We start from the raw sequence: 24,642 nt of genomic DNA on the forward strand, positions 1-24,642 counted from the left end.
TCTATACTACATTTCTGAACAACAAATCATTTGTGAATACCTCATCAGTCACAGATAAATAATAATAATAATAAATAATCCTTAATGAAGCTTTCAAAGAGCAGAGAGAATGAATTCTTTAGTTTTAACACTCTCTGTTTATGGAGAAAAAACATTTACAATCACTATATTACATAAAACAGGAGAACTTATTTTTGTATATTCTGGGTCACATTAGGAGAAGTCATCAAATTTCAGGCTAAAGGTGTTCAGGATGTTTCTACTTCTCTCAAATGTAAAAATGGGTCAAATCTGACCCTGAAGACAGTATGTAAGGGTCAAGTGTCACTAAACACACTCAGAATTAAACACTTGGGTGAGCAACCTAATCACTGAGTGATCTTTCTCACTTTGGAGGTTAAAAGTTCAGCCTAGATTCTAATACTCTCTGTAAAATGTCAAAACATGAATAAACTGGTTCCTCCTTTAAATAAATACCTAACTGGGTCGGCGCCTTTATTCAGGGCTTTTTATTCCAGATATGTTTAAATGAATGTTGCCGGTTGCTGCCGTATGAATGGACTTCCGCATTTCCATGCTTCTTAAACGTGACCCGGCATCTTACTCATGACGCCAAACCGACCAATAGGAAGGCCGGACTGGAAGCACGTCGCCGTTCACGTTCAACAGCACTGGTGCTGCGTTCAAAATTATGGGAAAGGAGGACTTTGTGAATTTTCCCACGTTGTATTACGGTTCATCTTGGCTGTCAGATAAAAAATTTATATAACCTACTGCACTTTTGTTGATCTTTTACAAGTCTTCTCATTCTGATATCACAGTTACCGTAAAAACATCTGCACTAAACCACATGAAATACGGTATTTATTTGAATAACACGAAACGGTTAAAACAAAAAGAGCGGTTTCCATCACATTTCGTGTTCACCATTCTTAAACTAATATTACGCGTATCTATGCGATACATTTGCGGTTATTTTCCTCTCTGATAACGTCGATAACTGACGTGTGGACACTTTCAAACTGTTGACAGGGATTATTTATTTCACCCTTTGCGTAGTGAACGCAGCATGAGAGTGGGATAAATTGGGTGAGGCATGCGCAATGAGTCAATCTCTTATGAAACAAAGTAGTACAGCAGCAGTACGCAGGTATCCTGCAGGGAAGCAAGAGGCAACTTAAACGGCACACAAGACTTCCCCGCACATCAAAACCAAGAGAAGAAATGCTACTATCTTTGGGCTTGACATAAATATCACCTCCGGGGAGCCAGTTCAAGGTAAGGCGAGTCTTTTTGGCGCCTCTAAAGGTTTTGTTTTAAGGGGGAAAGCGGGTATACTTTTATAAACAGCGCCACCAGTTACATAAGCATCGCTCTGGTGACCCCGTTTTGATCTATATGGAGATGTTGTTTCCTTGCCAGAGATTTGAACCTTGAGTCAGTTATTATTGTTCGCGTTTAGACTCATTAAAACCAACCCTGACATGTTCAACAGCTGTTTATACGTGACGTTATTCGGTATTAATTATGGGTTGTTCGTATGAGTTCATATGAGTTGGATATAATATCAACCCCTCCATTCAAAGGATAGACAGTGTGACCTAATTTCCATTTGGAGAAGTCATAAGAGCCATCACTGTGACTTGACACTTAAGATTTGGCAACAAACCCCATCACATGGCTTTTAAAGAAATGATTATAGTTTTAATGTCAAGTGTACAGCTGAATAAGCTATATTTAAATCAGAGGATGCTTATGTTTACAGTGGGGTGGAGCTATGTCATTTTTCATTTAATACAGTGTTCCGTGAAGGTCACATTACATGATCTTTCAAAATAATCTGTAATTTGCTATTAAGATGATATTTGTAAATGATTTAGAATGGATTTTAAATGACCTTCCATTGCCCTAATTACAGTATAAGCCTCAATTCATTTTATTGGAAACAATTATTTTCATTATTTATCAATATGTTCATTATTGATTAGTTTTCAGTCTATAAAATGTTAGAAAATGGTGAAATGTTGATAACTGTGTCCATGATGCAACCTAAAATGTTTTGACCTGATCAACAGTCCACAACCTGAAGATATTCAGTTTATTATGATAGAAGATGGAAAAAAACAGAAAATATTCACATTTAAGAAGCTGGAACCAGAGAATTTTAGCTTTTTTTTTTCTTAAACAATGAATCAAAGCGATTAAATAATTATTAAAATAGTCGTGGGCGATTAATTGACTAATCGTCGCAGCTCTACATTTTATCAAAACCCTCCATCTCCTCCCAATCTCACACTCAGCTGGAGTCCCATCTGCCGCCTTCTCCATCCCACTCTATAAAATGTTCCGTTTATGTGCTGTTACTGTAGTCGGAGTCGTTTCTTTATGAATTGCAGATAAGACACGATGAGTATTGTCAACACTGATGACAAATCGTTTTTTACACGTCACAGAGGATCCCCGGAATATCTGGTCACCAGCTGTCGGTTGTATGTTACTGTGTCATACTGAGACTTGACAAATTATAAAATGTCACGCCGTAAAAATCAGCACATGTAGCAGAGAATGTGATGAGTTATGTTTCTGTTTGTGACGAGTGATTATGTCCTGCAGTAGTAAGCCAGGCTCATCACATGTAGTAATGCCCTGGAACCATATCAACACAGAGAAGAGCTCTGTGAAGGAAAAGCAATCTTACATGTGTTTCTTTGCATAATTTCCTCATGCTGACGATGCGTCTTTCTTTTAAACCGATGATGAAACTCCTACAAATGTCACTATATGTCAGACTCGCTTCACGGCGCCCAGTATGGCCTCAATGTTCCCAGGGAAAACTCTACCTGTCATCACTCTTGATGGATTGTTGTAGCTGGTGGTTGGATCCAACCAGGAACCTTTTTTAAAGGTCTAGTAGCACATGGAAGCCTTACAGTAAGCAGTGAATAATTAAATAGATGGTATTCATTTACTGCTTAGAGTCTGTGTGATCAAGAATATATTGGCAGAAAACTGAATGTGTCCTCGTGACACATTGCTCATCCCTCTGGGTGTTCTCAGTGGGTTCTAAATTTGTTAAAATATTAAATTTACAAGCTGCATAAAACTTCCTCATGCTTGGATTGGATCCAGTTACAGAAAGATTCCATCAGTGACCCAGTTTTAAAAGAAGTGTGAATTAAATGATTACTCTGATATCTGAGCGGATGCAAATTTTACTTGTCTTGTGTTGTTTTAGCATGATAGTTCGTTCTTGAGCTTGGGAACAGCAATTTGACCAAATGATCTTAATTTAAGATCTATTTACTAGCTTTTACTAGAGCTTTCAACTGCATCTTATGGTCTTCATCGGCTGATGGAGTTTGCTCAGTTGTCATGGAGATGCAGAAGTTGTCTCTCTCTGCTTTGATCCAGTCTTATCAGACTTGAAGACAAATGAAAGAAAGAGGAAGGGGAATGTCTGAATTTGCTTCTTTAAATGCTTTTTGAACATTATAATCTGTTGAATCTCAGTTTGTATTGAATTAGCTGGTTAACAGGATCTAAGTTAACTTCTTACTCAGCCAGTGAGTCAGCGAAGACATATAATAGATCAAGAGAATTAACCTGCAGGTGAGCCGTAAGTCAGCTAGCCGCCTAGCTAATTATCCAGTTAAATTCCTCATCACCCGCCCATCTGTGAGGAACATTCTGTTTTTCTTTCCACTGCCATCAGCTGTTCGGTTTACCTGCCAGGTATACTGAGATCCACAAAGGTTATGGGAGTCACACTAATGGTGTTCCTAGATACACAAAAGTGCAGTAAATTGAAAATTTAGCAGTTGTGTAGCGACATATTCCCAAGAAAATGGTCGTCTTTCATGATTTTAGCTCATGAAAAATACTTTTCTCGGGCTGCAACTAACGATTATCTTCAACATCGATTAATCTGACATATTTTTGAATGTTTGTTTTACTATAAAAAGTCAGAAAATAGTGAATTTCTGGCAAATTTCTAGTTTTGTCCAACCAGCAGTCAAAAGATATTCAGTTTCCTGTCATGTGTGACAAAGAAAAGCATCAAATCCTCACATTTGAGCAGCAGGAACCAGCAAATGTTTGGCATTTGTACTTAAAAAAAAAAAAAAAATGACTGAAACGATTATTTGATTATTAAAATTTTCTGTTGACTAATTGTTGCAGTTCCACATCAGTTGTTTGAGTGCACCCTGTAGTCACCCTCATGAGATCACATAACATCATGCTTCTGCTCCACTTGAAATTAAAGTATGTTGCAATTATGCAACACTGAACCAAGAAACAAGTCAAGTCAAGTCCTTTTTTTTTTTTTTTTTTTTTTTATTTGTACACGGCCAAATCACAAGAGAAGTTATCTCGGGGCACTTTTCACATCTAGACTGTACTCTTTAATTTACAGAGACCCAACATTCCCCCACATGAGCAGCACTTAGCAAGAAAAAAAAAAACTCCCCTCTGACGTTAAGAAACCTTGAGCAGAACCAGGCTCACAGGTGGGCGGCCATCTGTCTTCAGCCGCTGGGTTGAGACTCAGAGAAGCATAGCAACAACAATAACAACAATAATAGAAATATGACTAATAGTAATACTGGTAGAAGTGGGCAAATATGACTAATAATAATAATAGTAGTAGCAGTGGGCGTCAAGCTGGACCGAAGAGGACAGCAGGCGGTCAGCAGCTACAGGCAGCGGACCACCTGTGAGATGAGAAAGCGCATAACTGCTGGGAAGAAGCCAAGTTAGTAAGATGTATGAACAACCATTGAGAATCCTGACAGCATACAGCAGCCAGAACGTGTCTGTGTTTAAAGCCTCGTCAGATCATTTTTATGGGTTTTTTTTCATCTTTACGGGATATAACACACAGTAGGAAGACAGGAAGGAGTTGGCACAGATAAATAGGAGGCTGGTGATTTGCAACAAAAAGGTCCCAAGCTGGTGAACCAGGATCATTATGTTCCTTAAACACTGAGACACCAGAGTACTGGGAGTATTCGTCTCTTTGATTTGACACAGGGCTGCAAATATGGATTGTTTTCTACTTTCCACTGATCTCTCTTTTAGTTTATCTATTAATCATTTAGTCTGCTAAGTACAAAGTAGTTATGAGTTCACAGAGATCAACACGTTCATCAATCTGAAACCAAAAAATATTCAAATTACAATGATTTATAAAAGAGAGACAAGCAAAAAAATACTCATATCTCTGCAAATCAATGAACAGCACTGTTTTATGGCAATATTAGATTTTATTTAGATGTTTGTTTGTTTATTTAATGTGTTTTGACATCTTGATTTTTAGGCATTTTGGCATCTTGATAAACAATTTCTCGTTTGATTTCCTGGAAAATTTTGTACATCACGAAATAAATAGATATTATGATATAAAATCAAATATACTGTGTAATCGGTAATGAAAATAATAGTTAGTTGCAACCCCAACTTGATGATATTCATGACCAATATTAAGTTCTGGAATGATTCATCGATTCATTGATTAGCTAAGAAACAGAAAATGATCAACAACAGTTTTGATAATTGATTAATTAGGAGCGGAGCGATATGGTTAAACTATTGTCTTGACTAATTGTTTTGTATATGAAATGGATGGAAAATAGTGGAAAAATGTCCATTATAGTTTCTCAGAGTCAAAGTTGACACCCTCATATGTCTTGATTTGTCCAAACAAATGTCTAAAACAAGCTCATGTTTAGCAATTTTGCTTAAAAAATGATGATTTAGTTGTCTAAATAGTTGATGATAAATGTTATGTCGATCGACTAATGGTTGCAGCTCTAAATAATGTCTCTTTGTGATGATTTGGCTGCTCTAATTTGGAAGTTGAGTGTCATTTTAGCTACTTTTGGTGTGATTCAATAGCCTTATATGCATAGAAATGTCTCTGCTGCCAATAGAAAGCAGAAAACTCTTTGCCCGCAGTGGAGTGATGGTGTTCTTGTTCTATTCTTGGCTCGTCCCACACTGTTGGCAACTGTTACCACTCCGATGTTTCCGTTATCTCCCATACGGGGACATTCAGTTTCGTACTGAGTGAAGTGTTTATAAAAAAATAAAACAAGTTGCTGACAGCTTCATGTTCTGTTCCGTACATACAGAACTGTCTTTTTTCCATTCAGTCATTTCCCAGCCCTTCACTGTTTGTTTAGTCCAATCCAGTGATTCTTCTTCTGCACTTTCCTCTGTCAGAATAAGATGGCCCCAAATTCCATCCACTGGTTCCGGAAGGGTCTCCGTCTCCATGACAACCCAGCACTACGGGAGGCGGTCCGGGGAGCGGGCACGGTGCGTTGTGTTTACTTCCTGGACCCGTGGTTCGCGGGCTCCTCCAACGTCGGTGTCAACAGGTGGAGGTAAGATGCGTTTTGTTTTGTTTTTTATGTCGTATCTGTTCATTAGAAGGTTTTCTCTGGGGAAACTTTGCTTGTGTTGCGATGTCATATATGATCATATCATGTTATGATCTTACAAAATTCTGTCGTCTGAATTTGTGGTTTCCAACCTGTGGGTCAGGACCCCCACAGGGTGTCACAAGATGAACTTGAGGGTTTGCAAGATGATTAAGAGGATAGAAAAGCAGGAAAAACTCTTCTGCTCTACAAAATTAGGTTCATTTTTTGAGACTTTCCTCTTATTTTTTCTCTCATGAATTAACCGAAATTCCCAAGAATTCCTTCAAATAAGGAAAAGACATAAAAACAAAAAAAAAAGAAAAACCCCACTGATTAGTCATCAGAGATATGCAAACAGTGATGAAACATTACCTCATTTTAAAGGATCACCAGCCAAAAAAATTGGAAACTACTGACCTAAATAAACGACTTCAAGCAAATCATAATACAAAACTAATCTGATTGGACTGGGTTGGATGTGGAAAATTGAAATTGTGAATTAGATTAAGTTAACACAGACCTGCCAACTCTGGGAAAATATTTAACATTAACAACGTTAGCTTAGCGTTACGTAATATGCAAGCTAGCTTGCTTGTTCACCGGGCATTTAAGTTGGCAAAGTGATGTTAAATTATATCGTCTGTGTGTCGCAGATTGTTAAACGTGACTTTTCATAGCAATGTATTCATAATTATTATTATTGCAGCCAAACATGTAACTGTAATGAGAGGAGCAGATCATGGCACGATGGAGAAAACATTGAGTTCACGTGCCGCAGAATAACGTCACCTAGAAAGGTCGTACTAGGTCATCATTAAGACAAATGGACACAAATGGACAAACAGGCATAAATAACTTACAGTGTTGGCATCTACATATGTTTTTTTTAAACAATCAAGAATTTTCATATCAGTGCATCTCTCACATTTTAGTCTATTTGACTGCTGCATGTATGCAAATGATGTACTGTTATGCATATGTTTGCAAATTACGTACAATAATTAATTATGGGAACAGCAGTGATTTGTAACCAGGTCGCTGAAGTCTGCATTTATCATATCATGACAAAAATGGGTTTTACTTATATTTTGGTATTGATTGAAGTCATGTGACTCAACTTTATAATTGAGAGCTATTGATACTGACATAACACATATATTCATACTTATATTTATAGGCTTATATACTAATATGGATGTTTTATATACAAAAAAGTAGCAACAAGTCAAAATCATCTTGGCTGTTTTTTTTTAAAGAGTTAATTTCCTGCAGAAAAAAGAATAAGCATTGTAAACACCGTCTGTACTGAACACCTTCATCATAAGAAAAGTTCATTTGCGTTATACTTAATGTGTCTGATTCATTGGAAACAAACAAAAATCTGTCAACAGATGTTGCTTCACAATATCTCCCAGGCTCTTTTAGTCTTTTTTAAAACCCTTTTACATTTATGGGAGTAAAGTCAAATTATAAGCTTTGAATTACACATATTTTTTACTCCTTTTGTACAAAAAGGATGATAGTCAGTCACAGTAGAACTGCTGGAAGCTTTGACAGCGGGGGCAGTGGTGGCCTGCACAGTGGCCAGTAGATGAGACTGTGGTTGTACTGGGCAGCTTCCAGGTGTATAATCTGTGTGATCAGGGCATTCCTGCAATATAAGAGGCTTCCTCTTAGTGAAACTTCCCTGAATAAATAAAGGTTTAAAAAAAAAAAAAAGGGAATCACAGAGCTGCAGTGCTTCAACACACAACATGATGTCAGCATTTCTCTGCTTTTGAAGCTTTATTTGTTGTCTGTTAGGCTTTTAGATTTTTAAAAAGCTAGGTTAGTTTATGGTGGAAGGATACTTTTTCTCATTGTCTGGTAAACATTTGGAGGTTTTTTACTTTTGTCTTGTGTATCTACATGAGAAGTCACAATTTTGAGAATGGAAAACCATCTTTAAGACTTCTGTTTGGCGATTAGGTGTAATTTTTTTTTTTTTTTTTTTTTCAAAAGATTTGTCCAAAAAAAGATCCCTTTCTTAATTTAAGTGGATTTAAAAAGACAAAATAAATAAGTCTGTACAGCGTTGACCTGGATTGACTCACTCAGCTGGTTTCACAACCACAGGGTGCCCTTTTGTTTTAGTCTCTGCTCACATAATCCCCATTAAAGAGGTCAGCCGGCACGTCGCTGGACAGGGAGGCCGCCTTCTCTAAACGAAGCTTCCAAAGCTTGACCCCTTGTTGAGGAAATGTGTGTGTGTGACTTCACGTGAGTCTGTTTGTAAATCATCATATCTACTCTGCAGGGAGGAGAATCGATATATCACTCTAGTGTTCATTGCTCACTGGTCCTTTTTTTGCTCTGAAGTGTGCTATTTGTAGTCCCTGCACAATAATAGTCAATATTGAAGTCAGTGACCCAGTGATATCCAGCTGATTAGGATACTAAAAATGTAAACAGATCAGTGGCGGTGGCGGCAGTGGCGGTGGTGTCCAGGCAGGAAGCGCACATTACTGACGCACATGCCTATTTGACACCCACAAATTCCAAAACATAATTTGTAGGTCACTGATGAAGCAAATACTCTTGTGTATTTTTGTCAATCTGGCTTAATGGTGAGTTAGTGACTTATCAGTTATTCTGTACAAGTGTCCTATCATTTTTTGCCAACATAATGGGGAATAACATGTTTAATGTGTTTTCCACTTCCTTTTTTCCCCTTAAATTTTCCCTTAAAGTAGTTAAAAAAAGAGAGGTTTTCCTCACTGCATGATATCACATATCTAGTCTGTACCTGCTTGCTCCGATGCTTCATTTAAGACTTACTGAGTGAAATAAAGCCTGATAAGTTTTAATACCTGTACCATCACGTTTAACACATTTCTCCGCACCTGCACATGACTATTTTGTGACTTTCTAAACCTTTTGGATCTTCAGAAGAGTTTAAAATGCAGCTCTTTGTGTTTGAACAATGCCTGCCTGAGTTTTTAATGGCATCACATGTGGATACAAGTGTCTCTCAAGGCAATTTCAAGTGCTTCGGTAGCTACTACTGCTCCCGTTAATCATGAGTCTCGGGCTGTGAAAGATGGCATTTAGTTTTGGGAATTTGAGACGTTTATGTTGGTAAAGCTGTGGGTCTGATAACTTTCTCAGCTGAGAAGAAAAGTATTCATCCCATTTCACATTTTTGATTGAAGTAGGCAGGAAATAACAGAATGTGGTCCATTTATCTGGGCTAAGACAGTGACGTACAACAAACGCACTGCTATCAGACTCAAGGCTTTTTTTTTTTCATCTGCAGAAGCTAAAAAGCGGCGTCATGGGTCACAAGACGAACCAATGTGGTTAAATTATACAAATCAAACAGAATTGAGGTCACTGATCTCTGCACACAGACGTGTTTTATTTTGTGTTACCTCTCACTGTCCCATATATAGAGACACACAGAGCAAATTGAGGTAGATCAAACCGATGCCTACAGCACTAAATAGCCAGCATACGCTCAGACAGCGGCACTAAAACCTGTCCAGCTGCCTTGATGCCTGCAGGTCTGTGAATGGCAGACTATCAGCCAATTAGCACAGTTATTTTTACCTTTTTTTTAAACTGGGATTTAAAATGCCCTCGTAGGTCTGTTGTACTGTGATTAAAATGATCATCCCATGTTATGAATGGGGAAACTCAGGAAACAAACTGATGAATGAATGACCATATTTATGTTTTCCACCTGACAGACTGTAAGAATTAGGTAAATTAGACCAATAGAGATTTGGAAACCAATTACCTCTTCTAAGATGTAATCTTTGCATACATTGCCGTATTTTCCCCATTTTCGGCTGCAACCGACAGCTAGTTTAGAGTGTAGGTCAATGTCTCCAGTAAATGTAAACGACTTAAAGCATTATAATAATTATAATGACTCTAAGAGCCTGACCACTGCATCATTTGAGTTAAATTCAGGTGGTGGACTAGATGTTTTTCATGCCAGAAATTAAATCCTCACTGAATTAAACAGCGAGATGTTGCAGGTTTATCATGAACGACATTATTTTTACAGGCATATTTTATATGTAGGTTAATAATACAGATTTAATGAGTTATGTTCCAAGAATTTGTCTTCTTATTTATTGTCTTTTTATGCTTTTCTTGACCCATTTCCTCAGTGTTTTTGAAGCATCTCATGTAAAGGTCAGACATGATTTAAAATGTCAGGGGTCATGTTGGATAAAAGTGTGCTGAAATGGGAGCGAGCTCTCCCAAATTGCAGTCTACTCACAAGACTGTAAAACAAAGTCTATTATTATTGATCATCTTTATTGATACTGAAGTAAGACAAAAATACCTGAACTTGCTATAGTGATGTTTCTTCATCCCACTGTCACAATTAAACTTCCTGTTTAAAGGAAGTAGGAACCTTGATTTAATTTAGGACGTATCCTCAGTTTGTTTCAACCTATTTTCCACTTCTGAAAACTTATCAGCCCATATAGAAGATAATATTACTGTAGCTCATTACCTGCTCTGTGCCTGAACTGTCTATTTTCCCTTGATTTTCTTTTACTGGTGGCAGTGTGTAACCAAAAATTTCTTCATTTTCAGGCCATGTAGTCAGCTCTTTTCTGACCAAAATTCACCTAAGATTTTAACAAATCAAAAGATAAGATGTCAACATGTTAAATGGAAACGGAGCAGGTGGACCATACACATCAAGAACTGAAGGATTCAGGAGTGCAGGCGATGCGAAACGGAACAGATGATCCAACATAGACTGAACTGAATAACAGAACTTAAATACAAACTGAACTAACAAGGGAATAGGGAACAGGTGACTAGATGGGAACACAGGCAAGGAGCTGATTGGCTGGGGGAAACACAGCTAGACAGGACAGTGACAAGATTTTGACAACAAGGGATTTTTGTCACAGTCACATTATTTTCCTTGAATATCAGGATAGTTTTAATGATGGAGAGCCAGAGCCACAATGAGCAGACAACAGATGGAAGAAGTATTTCCACCATGGTCATGTAAAACCTTTAGAGTACAAGATAAAGGGATTGAACGTCGGTGCAAAAACCAATGAAAGTAAGGATAATCAATTGTTTTTCTGTCTATGGGGAAATGTGAGAAAGAGATGTAGGTTAGTGTGCCAGTGCATGAAACTTGAGCGGTTATGTGATCGTGACCTACTTGTGGTGAGGCTTTCCTGCGTGGCCTGTTAGCCAGCGGATACAAGCTGCAAAACACTGGAGGTCCAGGCAAAGATGAATGAGGGAACATGGTACAGTACGTCCATCTGAAAATAAAATCAGTATCTGCTAAAATACGCAAGATCTGAGTTAACACGTCATAAGATTTTTTTCTCCACCAGTGATGAAGGTTACTTTCTGTCCTGAGCTTGAAACGTACCACAACATGCTTTCTGCAGTCAGCAAGAGAAGATCAAGGCCAAGAGTTTTAGTTAGTCCTCAGACTGATCTCAGACTCTTGATCTGTACACTCTGTTCTTTTTTTTTTTTTGTTGAATGTGTGTAAATGTTGAGCTTTTGCTCTTGTAAACTGTATTTATTACACCGCACTGTCGGTGAAATAACTGCAAAAGAATGCAGAAAACTGATGTTACTTCTTATTTCTGCACAGTGCTAAAAAACATCGAGCTCTAAAACTACTTTACCCTAAATTTTGTGCAATAAATGTTTTCTGACACTATGAATTGTAAAGGAATAGGTTTTTTTTCCATTTGCTTTGTATATAAATAGTTTTAACTCTACTGAACTGCAGAAAAATGGTTTAATTAGTTAAATTTTATAAGGTTTTAGTTTAATTTATTTAAAAATGAAAGCCAGATTTCATCTCCATTCCACAACTTAATTAGGCCTAATATTAGTTTCCTAAATATTATTTAGCTTGATGTGCTAGAACTCAACAAGTTGTGGATAGACTGAAGTGCAAGATTTTAGTGGTCTGTAGTGGTTTGATTAAATTATGGAGCAGTGACAAACACATCAAGGGAAGCATATAATATATGTGAATAATACACAGCCTCTTCTGTTTGATGTAGAATAGCACTGACACGGTTTCCACTTCAGAGGCCAAAGTACAGGATGTTTGGTTATGAAAGGGGTGTTATTGTTTCTGACTGTAACATTAACAAAAGACTGCTCTCATCATCCAAATATATACAAGAATATTTATTTCTAGGACTGCAATTAATAATAAGAAACTGTTTGATCCGTTAAGTGTCACAATAGAGACAAAGACATCAATCATCAAAACGACTGCCAGTAAAATCTCTCTATCTGAATCATTTTGTCTATAAAATGTCAGAAAATTGTGAAAAATGACCATTAATGTTTCTTAGAGCTCATGATGTCTGATCAAGATATTCAATTCACCATCATTTATGACAGAAAATCTTCAAAACAATCACATTTGAGAAGCTGCAACCAAAAAAAAAGACTAATTGGCTAATCGATTAATAGACTGATCGTTGCAGCTCTAAATGTAACGATCGGATGATGTTTACAAAGATGCAGTTATGCAACTAATCAATAAATTGACTGATTGTTTCAACTGCATTTGTTTCTGACCGATCTATTTAGTGGATGATTTTAGTAACTCGGTACATGTTGTAGTGACGACAACAAACTTAATTACTCACTTAACGTAGGTGGATTGAAGAATGTTCTTCACGCAAATCCACTTAAAGTAAAGAATGTCAAAAATTGTTTTTCTTTGGGTGATGTTCCCATTTATTGCAACAAGTTGAATATTTACAAAAACAGTACTTATGAAATCTTGTTTGAGATAAAACTGAATTAAGATAAGAACCACGTGCTCCCTGCCACCTACAGCTCATAATGAGTTCATGTTCGTTTAAAACACACTTAAACATTGAAATTCAAAAGGCTTCTACACATGTGATTGATAATACACTTATTATAGAAGTACAAGAGGCAAAACTTAATATGATAATTAACAGGAACCACTTTCAGTATATTAAAGGGGAGTTGAATTCAAAAGTAGCTGCAGCCACATAAAAAAAACCATGGAACCAAACATGGACATTTAAGGAAATTGGTTCTGAGTTTATTCCTGCTTCTTGCTGTGAAGATTACTCATTCTGTTTTATTTCTCCAGACAGTTTCATAGTTCACACAAGTCTCTTAAATTGGCCACCGAGTAACCGAATGAAAGAAAAATATCCTCTATTCATTCATTTTCTTTACCCACATTTTCCAGCTGGCCTAGACTAGACCTAGATTTCAGACTGGCACACTTCTTTCAGTTTAAAAGGAAAATAAATGTGCCCTCAGATGCTCCTTTTTTAGATAGATATCAACACTCAGCACATTCTTAAAATGATTTTGTATTTTCACCACTGCTCTGGGTCATAATTACCACAGCTGCTAGATGGCATATGTCACTCAAACTTAACTATATGTCGTTTTTGGTCGTTTTTCTCAGGAAGACACTTTCTTCTACATACTTGTTCACTGTTGTCAGTGTGTTATTCCTTTGCTTGTTATAAAAGGCTCAGTAGGTCATTGGAGTTTATTTGCAAAAATGTTCCTGTTAAAAAGCAAAATAACACATTAGCTGACTTTGGAAACGTTTTCACCGCAGAAAATCTTTAAAACATATTTTCTGAAAGGTTTATTGGTTCATATTCACACTCTAACTGCCCAGTTATTCTCTCACTTCTCCCACTGAGAAAAAGAGAGAGAGAGTGTGTGTGTGTGTGTGTGTGTGTGTGTGTGCGTGCGTGCACAGCCAGGAATGAGGTTACTAGGCTAAGGGATTGTGTTGTGGTGTGGTCGAAGCAGTGTGTGTCTGTTATGACAGATGTAGGCCAGAACAGTTATATAAGGACTGATGTATGACGCAGCAGCCAGCACAAACGCACACTCACACACACAAATACACACAAAACGGCAGCCAGGAACATCAATAGGAAGTGGCTAACCTAGCAACACACAAACACAAACCCAGAAGAACAATCACAGACACACAAATGTGGAAGCACGCACTAATGCTCACGCGTGTGCACATTAGCACACACGCACACACATACTCCTAATTTGTGCTTCTATGCGCGCGCACACACACACAAAAAAAAGGCTTGCATGAGTGCACGTGGGCATACATGCTTATCCACTACACGTGTGAGCTCATGTGCATGCTCACATGCACACACACACACACAAACATAACAGCTAATAGCATTTTACTGAAAATGATTTGCTGAACCAGTGTTATTGTTTCTAAAGCAAATTTTGCCCACTGAGGTAAAAGGAGGGCAGATAAAAAAATGTGAGAGAGAGAAATAAGATACATATCACAATGATTAGATTATGGTTTGCGTAGTTGCTTAGCTTCACTTATGAAGACTTAATGTTATCATTTTTGTGACAAATGGCGTCTTTAAGGATGGTTTTATGAGTCATGTCTGTGCGTCCTGTGTTGCTTTAGGTGTTGACTGTGTTTCTATGTAAACATGCAGCGGTGTAACCACAAAACCATTTTTTGTGAGATCACAATGTAACAGAAGTCTGCCTCAGCATGAAATGAATCAACAGTCTGTGATAGTGTTGCAACCTGTCCTAAAAAGCAAAGGTATTTGAGCAATAGAGCCAGATTTCCAGTGGTTTTTTCCCCACAGGTTTCAAAATTTTTGCAGAAATAAAGGTCAGTGGTTCACATAAGCTAAAAAACATTTCATACTTGGTTTTTTGGCAGGAAAGAATCCCTTTAAATATGTCAGTTTTGAGTTCTCAAGCTGTTAAATCTTATAAATGTGCACATATTTTGTGCATATGTGCATGCTGCAGACTTTATTTTCTTCAAATCAAAAGCCTAATTTGAAATTTGTGTTGAAATTCAGGTGAAATACCAACACAGATGGTCAGTCGTAGAAGCTGCCACACAAGTTTCATAACTCTGTCTGGCTCATACATAAGCGGTCACATGCCTTAACTGTGTGCAACCTTGCTGCCCAGCTCTGCCCTTCTGCGTGCGGATTGGGAGCAAATGGAGCTTTGCCTGCCAGTGAGTCCTCTTCTGGTTTAATGATCAGGCCAACGAGGTCAGACAGGAGGGAACAGAACTGAGCAGAACATCGTCTGGCTGCCTGGATGTCTGCGAGGCCACCTGATTCTGCTAATGATCAGTACTGTAGGTCAGACACAACAGACTGAAACACAGTCTAGACTGCCAGTGCTCAACAGTTTGACCTCTGGTAATGAAGTGATGCGGCCATGTTTGTTGGCCGAACATGAAAAATGAACTGAGAGAAACCAAACATGATTATTAGCTTGCTATAAGTTCTTATGTCAGTTTTTTCAGTAAAAAAAAATTTGGATCTTTTTACCGCAATGTAAAATTAGTCAAAACATACTATACTATATTATACTATGCTATACTATACTATACTATATTATACTATGCTATACTATATTATACTAGGCTATACTATATTATACTATGCTATACTATACTATACTATATTATACTATACTATACTATACTATATTATACTATGCTATACTATATTATACTATGCTATACTATACTATACTATACTATACTATACTATACTATATTATACTATACTATACTATATTATACTATGCTATACTATATTATACTATGCTATATTATACTATACTATACTATATTATACTATGCTATACTATATTATACTATGCTATACTATATTATACTATGCTATATTATACTATACTATACTATATTATACTATGCTATACTGTGCTATGCTATACTATACTATGCTATACTATATTATACTACATTATACTATGCTATACTATATTATACTATGCTATACTATACTATATTATACTATACTATACTATATTATACTATGCTATACTATATTATACTGTGCTATGCTATATTATACTATATTATACTATGCTATACTATACTATATTATACTATACTATACTATATTGGACTATGCTAAGCTATATTATACTATATTATACTATACTATACTATACTACAGTAGTATTATCAGCAAAATGTATTTAGGCACTCCTATTTCTTCCTTTTTCTTTTTTATAAAAACACATAATTTTCCATCCATATCATCATAAAAATTATGATTACACTGCGTATGAGTGTTACTATTTTATCTAGATCATGGTGAATTGTTCCTATCTTGTACTGCAACTCTGCAACATCAGCAGACTCATCAGCTAAGGATAAAGGAAGTTCAGCATTATATTTGTAAAGAGGAAGATGTAGAAATAAAAATTCGTGGAAGACAGGGTGAGACATGTCATCTGGGAGTCAGTTGGGCAAGATGGAAGAAATTCATAATGACACATATCTCAAACTAATGGAACACTTGTGACATCAAATTGTATAAAACATTTAAAATAAAACAAATTAAAGAGTGGCAAACACAAATATTAAAATGCAATACAGCAGGGTAGAATAACAATAAAAATTAAAATTAAATCAAATTTAAATGATTAAAAGCTTTTGATAAGATTTAATAAAAGCAAGATGAAAGAGGTGAGTCTTAAAATGTCTTTTATTTTTTAGTGCTGTAGAGCTCAATGACATGAGGCTGGCAATATACAACAACAGACAGTCAACACTTTAGTATGAAGGTGCCAAATTTTTCAGAACTTTTTTTTTTTAAAACCAGTAATAAAATTTTTAAATCACCTAAAAGAAAAAGTGAGTCAATGCAAAGATGCTCAAATGGGTGGCATGTGCTTTCTTTTACTTGTTTTTGTTAATGAGGTTTAATGCTTCACTGTCTTGTTCTCCTTTGATACTGCTGCATATCTTCCACATGTTCTACTTCTTACTGTTCTGCACTTATTGTACTCTGATCCTGGAGGGATTACATTTTATAGGTCAAAACCTGGTATATAGCTGGACTGTGTATGAAATGCTAGACATTCAGTCAGTCAGGCACAGATTTTCACATGTATAGGTCTGGCCCTTGTGTTCCAGCCAAAAAATGGCATTATTCTACTGAGCTTGAATCTGTGGTAACCATGGTAATAAATCCACTGTAATTAATTAACAGCTGATGTCTTCTGCCAAAGTGCAGTTGAAATAACATCAGTACTTCAAAGCAGAATAAAAAGTTTTATTTTTAAGTTTAGAAGACTTGTGAAGTCAAAGTACTATGGACCGCACACAATAACATAGTTTCAATTTTTGGTCTTTTTAATTTCATTGTGATTGTGACTTTCAGTCTCATCTTGTCCACATTGTCATCATTCTGTTGTTGCTTATCTTGGAATTTTTAACAGCCACAAGAGAATAATGTAGCATCACAGTAGATGTTGAATCCACTGTTATCAGCCACATGTTATTAAGGTGTTTATTAATTGCATTACATTATAATCACATATACAGACTTTGACATTCTGACAGTATTAATAATTTAACGTTTTTGGGTAATATAAGTCTCCTTTTGCTGATTGTTTGGTTGTAGTAGGCCTTGGTCAAATAAAGTAAAACACCCTCAAGTGTAGATAGAACTCATTGCAAAGATCATCTTGGAGCCAATATAAAGAAGCTAAAACAGAAAACTGATATAACCATAATGTTTGGTTTCACTTAAAAGCCTAGCTGATTAATTTTAAATAAAGGTGAATTAAAGATGAGTTTGTTTAGAAGCTCAGAAAAGGGAATTTAAGTAGCCCAACCGGAAAAGTTACTGTCCTGGAACAACAAGGTGGATCTGATCTAAACAGCCGACATTAAAGAATCAGTCAAGATAAACCTAAATTCTTACACACAAGCACTGCATGGCTAGTGACAGAGATCAGGGATAACTGCTAGCATCATCTGTCAGCATCAGTAACCATTCTTTTAAAGAAAAAAAAAAAACCGGAAGCTGTGATTGGTCCATTTAGTTAGTTAGTTAGTCAGACTTTATTGTCCCCAGAGGGAGATTCTTTTTCACAGCACTGTACATTAAAGGGAAAATCAACATTGCACTTTACACTTTACACACATCATCACACAATGACAGAAACACATGAAGTACAACACAACAGCACACAATAACGATGGGCAAAACAACATGAAAACAGTGAGTCATCTTCTTTGGGGTTGCTATGGCTGCAGGTACTAGGCTTTTGCGGAAGCAGAAAGCCTTCACCTCAGGGACCTGTATCTGCACGCAGAGGGCAGTACAGTGAACTGGCATTTGAGTGAGTACTTGATGTTCTGTGCTGTTGTATTTGCATTGCGTGTGATGGCCTTACAATGGACCTATTATCTTGGCACCAGTGTTGGTTATGGTTGTGAATTTGATGTGGTTTGTGATAGAGAGCATGTTGAAGAAACAGGTGGAGCACTAGAGCAGGATAAGTTGAATAATACTTTGGTACAACAGTAGGAGGAGATGGGGGGGACGACAATGTCCTTTGAGTTTGATTCCTTTTTTAAATGTCCTTTGCATGCTGATCAAAGCTGAGTTTATTGTCCAGTGTGAGTCTGAGATATTTAAAGCTGTCAACCATTTCAGCTGTTCCGATATTGATGAGGATGGGGTACCTAAGTGTGCAACAGTGTTATGATAGTCCAGAACAGGGTGGTTATCTTTGAGAAGAGCAAGAATGGCAGTGTCGTCGGAGTATTTGAGGTAAGTGGTGCAGTCATTGGTGTACAGCATGTAGAGAAACAGGCTCAGCACAAAACCCTGCGGCGCTCTGGTGTTGGTGGTGAGTGCAGCTGATGTTGAGCCTACCCAAACAGCTTGCCGTCTGTCACTGAGGAAATTGTGCAGGAGAGGGATCAGATGGCAGGATTGTTGAGTCGGTGTAGCTTCTGGATCATCAGGTGCATTTTGATGGTCTTGAAAACAGAGCTGAAGCCTACAAAGAGGATCCTGGCTGACAGAGAGCGTGCCAGGGGAATCCAGGTGCTGCCCCTCTTGGCCCTGTAGGCAAATTGGAAGGGGTCCAGTTGTTGGTTGACAATTGGCAGGATGGTGTATAGGAGCAGATTCTCCAGGCACTTCATTATTATGGATGTGAGGATAATGGGGTGGTAATGATAGAGTTCTTTGGGTCAGGGTTTTTTTGGGTACTGGGATGATTGTTGCAGTTTTCTAGAGGGTGGGTATTGTGGCAAACCAGTAGGATTTGCAGAAGATTGAGCGAACAATTGGTGACAGTTTCTTGGCGCAGGTCTTGAGCACCCTTGCTGGGATGCCGTTAGGCCCCATACATCTTCCTCTGAGAAAGGGGCTGCCTCATTGGGGTCCAGCAAAGGGAGAGCTTTCAGCTCTTTGACACATTTGTCTGTGAAGTCCTGCGTTACGGTTTAGTCGTGAAAAGTTCTGTTTCAATTGATGTTGAGGGACTGTGTTTTGACTCACATCCAGTCGGGATTTTCACCATCTGGAACGCTTGTTTAGAACAGACGGAAGTGTGCGTCACAAATGGCCATCAGGAAACCGTTTAGAGGCAGAAACTCTACTTTAACCTTTTTAGTTTGTAGTGGGCAGAAGCCTCCTATCTGCACACATGTGCGCCCACATGCTTTCTTTTGTTATAAAGAGCATCCTCCTCCGGTGACTATTTCATATCCATATTCATTATGGTAATTTGAGCTGTTAGATTGTGGTCAATGGTAGTATGGTTCATTCAAAATGACAAAGATGACCGCAATCTGGCTCTGGAAAGACTATTTTATGCATTTTCAATTATTGGATGCATGCATCACTGACTGACGTGTTGTTGTTCTCATCAGCAAGTTGTCACTCATCAGCTTCCGAAGGACAAATATGATTGACTTGGTCCAAGCACATGTTCAGGGTTTGTACTGATGTAAATGCTAATATACAGTAATTTACAATACAAACATCAAATACAAGACACAATTTTGGATATGTTTTATGTATTTATTTGGTCTTTTACAGAGAAGAAGACACACAGAAAGAATTGTATTTTATTATTTTGTTCTGATGTATGTTGATCCATTAAAGCTTCAAACGTGTGTCTGACAGAGAGGGAAATCTGTTCTCACCGGGTTGCCATATGCCTCATAAAGCCCAAAACACAAACACACACCGCAGGCAATTTTTGACAGACTATTCCAACAAAAACAAGTTGATGTCATTGTCAAAGCTTTCACAGTACGATATGACATCAAGCAGGGACTAAAATGTGAGACCCAGTAACACCAAACTAACAGCTGCAGAAGAAACAGAAGGATCTGAGGATAGAAATTCACTCTTTCATACATATTTTGTAAAGATGTAGAAAAAGTAAAAACAGGTAAGAAATATGATTTTCCTCCAGGATGCATAGTGAAACTCTGTCATTTCTTCAATTGTTACAAATCATAGTCAAATCATTTTTCAACTCTTTCTCTACCTCCTCTTTGTCGTCATTCATCAGGTTTCTCCTCCAGTGTTTGGAGGATCTAGACGCCAGCCTTCGGAAGCTCAACTCCCGCCTTTTTGTCATCAGGGGCCAACCAGCCAACGTGTTCCCACGGCTCTTTAAGGTCAGCATTGACAGAAAATTGACAGTTTTGATAATCTCATTCAAACAAAGTCAACCAATGCCAAAGAGTTGCTTGTTCAAGTGACTGAAACATTAGGATTTTCTGCTTTTTGTTGTTTTATATAAGTAGTTTGAAGATGTCACCTTGGCCTCTTGGAAATTTTAATCTCTCTGTCTCTCTCTCTCTCTCTCTCAGGAATGGAAGATCTCTCGACTGACCTTTGAATACGACTCAGAGCCTTTTGGGAAAGAGAGAGACGCTGCCATCAAGAAGCTGGCCATGGAGGCAGGCGTGGAGGTCATTGTCAAGATATCACACACCCTCTACGACCTGGACAAGTAAGAAAAAGACAAACAGCTGTAAAGACGTCAATGACGTTGGATTGTTGAGTAAACTGTCATGTAGCCAGATGATGGTCCAAGACCTCACGAGAACTCAAATTTAAAGAGCATTAAAGAATCTTAACACAAGGTCTCAATATTATTTTCAATGCACATAATATTATCAACCAATAGGAATATGAAGATACTTTTTATTTCTTGGACTTTCTTGGCAACTGCTGCACATCTTTATGTTCAACAGCTTTAGATTTTAGGTATCCCTTGTATGCTTTTCCGAATGATCAAGCAGCTCTATACATCAAATATATTCCGCATATCCAAATATCCATATTTGCATCCTCTTTTTCCTCATATCTCTTTGTAAAACAGCCAACCAGAAGATTACATCACAGCTGCCTTTTTAAAAACAATCAAACCATCTGTCTTTGCAGGCAGCACATGCTTTGCATCTCCAGCTCTTTTGTGTTCTATTGCTTCTGCTCTAAAAGGTTTTTTTTCATAAGTTGGTTTACACTGTGGACATGAAACTCTGATATTAACCAAAAATAATCTTACAAAAGCCTGTTTTGGTGTCAAATGAAAAGTTAAACTGTACATAAAACCCAGCTTTGATAACGAAGCAGTAGATTACTGCTTGACATGAGTCCAACTGCAGTCAGTAGCGCCATCTTGAGTCCATGTGGAGTAAGACAGGAGCACAAAATCATTTACAGGTGTGTGTGTGTGTGTGTCAGATACAGGACAGCCATGATAGATGGCCATAAAAACAGTTTCTGTGTTTTTAATTTATTTGTATACATCTATTTTTAAGCTGATTTCCTTTTGATCAACTAATTTTAGGATTACTGACTGACCATTTGAAATGGATTTTGATCCATCAGAGCTTCATGGAAAGAAAACATGCTGTTGTCTTGGCAACAAGAATAGTGACAAAGTAATCTACTTTTTACCAAAAATACTGACCTTTATCTGTATCTTAATAACAGTTTCTAACATGAGAAAAACAGGGCTGTAAAAATAGGTCTAGATCAGTCAATGACGCTTAAATTCCAAATGAGTTTCCAAATTCACTATTTTTTGCAAGAGAAATGTTGATTCGTGTGTCTGTTTCTGAGAGAAACTTCAGTAGTTTTTGTTCTACTTGCAGATTAGATTTGACCAGTCTTTGTCTCTGTCCCTTCCAGGATCATAGAGCTGAATGGCGGGCAGCCTCCTCTTACCTACAAACGTTTTCAGACCCTGATCAGTCGACTGGATCCTCCTGAGATGCCCGTGGAGACACTGTCGGACAGTCTGATGGGTCGCTGCGTCACCCCCATCTGTGAAGACCACGGAGACAAGTACGGGGTCCCGTCCTTGGAAGAGCTTGGTGAGAAAAACACACACCTGACCAGAATTTACAAGCATATAGTGAAAGAAGTAGTAGTAAGAATTAAGTGTTCATTTACCGTAATGAAAAACATCAGTGTTGAAAATTACAAAATTCAAAACAAACTAAGGGTTTGTTTGTTTGCCATATCCATAAAAAACACATTTAAGATTGATTTAGACTGAAACAAAATGAAAATCGCTTCCTAAATTAACACTGTAAGCTCATTAACTGTCTTTAAACCACCAATCCAGTTTCTCTATTTAAAAGTAAATCTCATCTAAACCCTGACTATTGGATTAATTAGATGACACCTTCACCTCCTTTTTGAGGTGCAATCCAGATGTCTGGTTTCCATTGGCAGACGGTGACAGGCCATTAATACAGTTGACTACACTGTAGCCATCTGCTGCTCACACCTGTGCGAGTATTTTACTAGGAACCTTTAAATAAAGACATTTAAGGTGTTAAGTCTCTAATACGGTCAGTGCAGATGTCTGGTTTCTCTTTGTGAAGGTTTATTCCACACAAGCTGTTATTTGTCCCCTAAATTAGCCAAGTAACCTGTTAACCCTCTTACACTCAAGTCAGTCCAGATGTCTGGTTTCCATTCACAGAAAGCCACACAGTCCATTCACACTCTTACAGTCCTGGCACCACCTGCTGCTCTCACCTGTACTCAAGAGTCCCTAATTAACTTTTTGGGTCATCAGTCAAGAGCTGGTGAACTAATAAAAGACACCTTTCAGCTAACAAGATTACTCCCAAAACATTGCAGGTGGAATTTTTTATTTATTTATTTATTAAACGTCCTGTTTGAGACTTTCAGCACAGAGTCAATTAGGTTTAGAGTTTATATGACCAGGGGACTCCTGGATCTTTTGCATATTGCTGAGTAAATTGATTTGATGAAGCTTTATTAAAGTGAGAAGAAGTGACCAACAGTTTATGGGATTCTTTAGTTTCTTTACTTAGTGCTATATACCAATCTTGCTGGATGTATGATAGTGACTGTACAGAATCACTTATTCACTACTCCCTACATAACAAACACTTGATAGTTTTTAGTGAGCAGTTAACTTGAGATTTTGTTTAACAGTAGCCCAGAACAGTCAAACCAAACACTCGATCAAGAAAGGGCCTTCCACGTTTTTCACAGGTTTCGCAGCCTCCCTAGGTTCTCCTACATGCTTGGAAGAGGAGTTATCGATTGGTTGCAATCTCCAACCTCACCACTAGATGCCACTAAATCCCACACATTGGTCCTTAAAGACTTCACACATTTAAAAAATGCATTCAAACTCAGACAACAGAACCCTCCAGGCAGGTCCAGAGGTCAGAATTACTGGACTCTCTCTGAAAAAGTAAAATATCTTTTGGTTGAACTCTATAAAATGGGACCAGAATCAATTGGTAGTACAATAAAGGAACTGTACGCATAATTTACTAGTTAAAAAAGAGATTTAGTGTTAACTGCTAAAACCGCTTGACTGTCAATTTTGATGGAATTCCCTTTTAAATGTATTTTTATGATGCATTGCATGACAGAGTGGCATGATAATAACTGCTGTAAAGCTCCTATCTTGATTTTTTTTTTTTTTTTTTTTTTTTTGAGCAATATTGCTGTCTCTATTTAAGCTTTGAACCTGTTACTTAATTTGTAGATGGCTCATACATTAAACTTTGTATGCAATTTTCAATACATGGTTTTATACTTGTTATACCAAACAGTTTTAAACATGTTGGAAATGCGGTACGATGGTTTATAATTAATTTAAAATTAAAAATAAGTAGACAACACATGTATACAAACAGCAAATGGAAAGCAGTTAGCGGTTAAAAAACACACAGCAGCAGTCTAGAGGAGAGAGTTGGGAGTTATACGTTAAGAAACTGATAAAGCTGTGGGCTGTGTCGAGTGGAAAACTTCACGTTGTTCAGCTTTGTACTGCAGCACGCAAGAAAAGGTCATAATGTTCTCCCACTCTTCCTCTAATGAAGGAG

At 37.4% G+C, this 24,642-nt stretch overlaps 1 protein-coding gene across 2 annotated transcripts in view; it reads left to right on the forward strand.

Annotated features, from left to right (window-relative positions):
- Positions 1 to 1,127: 1,127 nt before the first annotated feature.
- LOC122982000 (cryptochrome-1) overlaps positions 1,128 to 24,642 on the forward strand; it is a 34,801-nt gene continuing 11,286 nt past the window's right edge. For both annotated transcript variants that reach the window (XM_044350924.1, XM_044350926.1), the window contains exons 1-5: positions 1,128 to 1,278; positions 6,223 to 6,386; positions 20,820 to 20,928; positions 21,124 to 21,266; positions 22,454 to 22,638. In XM_044350924.1, the coding sequence (XP_044206859.1) occupies positions 6,229 to 6,386; positions 20,820 to 20,928; positions 21,124 to 21,266; positions 22,454 to 22,638 (595 nt within the window). In that variant the 5' untranslated portion in view covers positions 1,128 to 1,278; positions 6,223 to 6,228. The remainder of the gene's footprint in view (positions 1,279 to 6,222; positions 6,387 to 20,819; positions 20,929 to 21,123; positions 21,267 to 22,453; positions 22,639 to 24,642) is intronic.

This window comes from Thunnus albacares, chromosome 5 (genome assembly GCF_914725855.1).
Source record: "Thunnus albacares chromosome 5, fThuAlb1.1, whole genome shotgun sequence".
NCBI classification, from domain to species: domain Eukaryota; kingdom Metazoa; phylum Chordata; class Actinopteri; order Scombriformes; family Scombridae; genus Thunnus; species Thunnus albacares.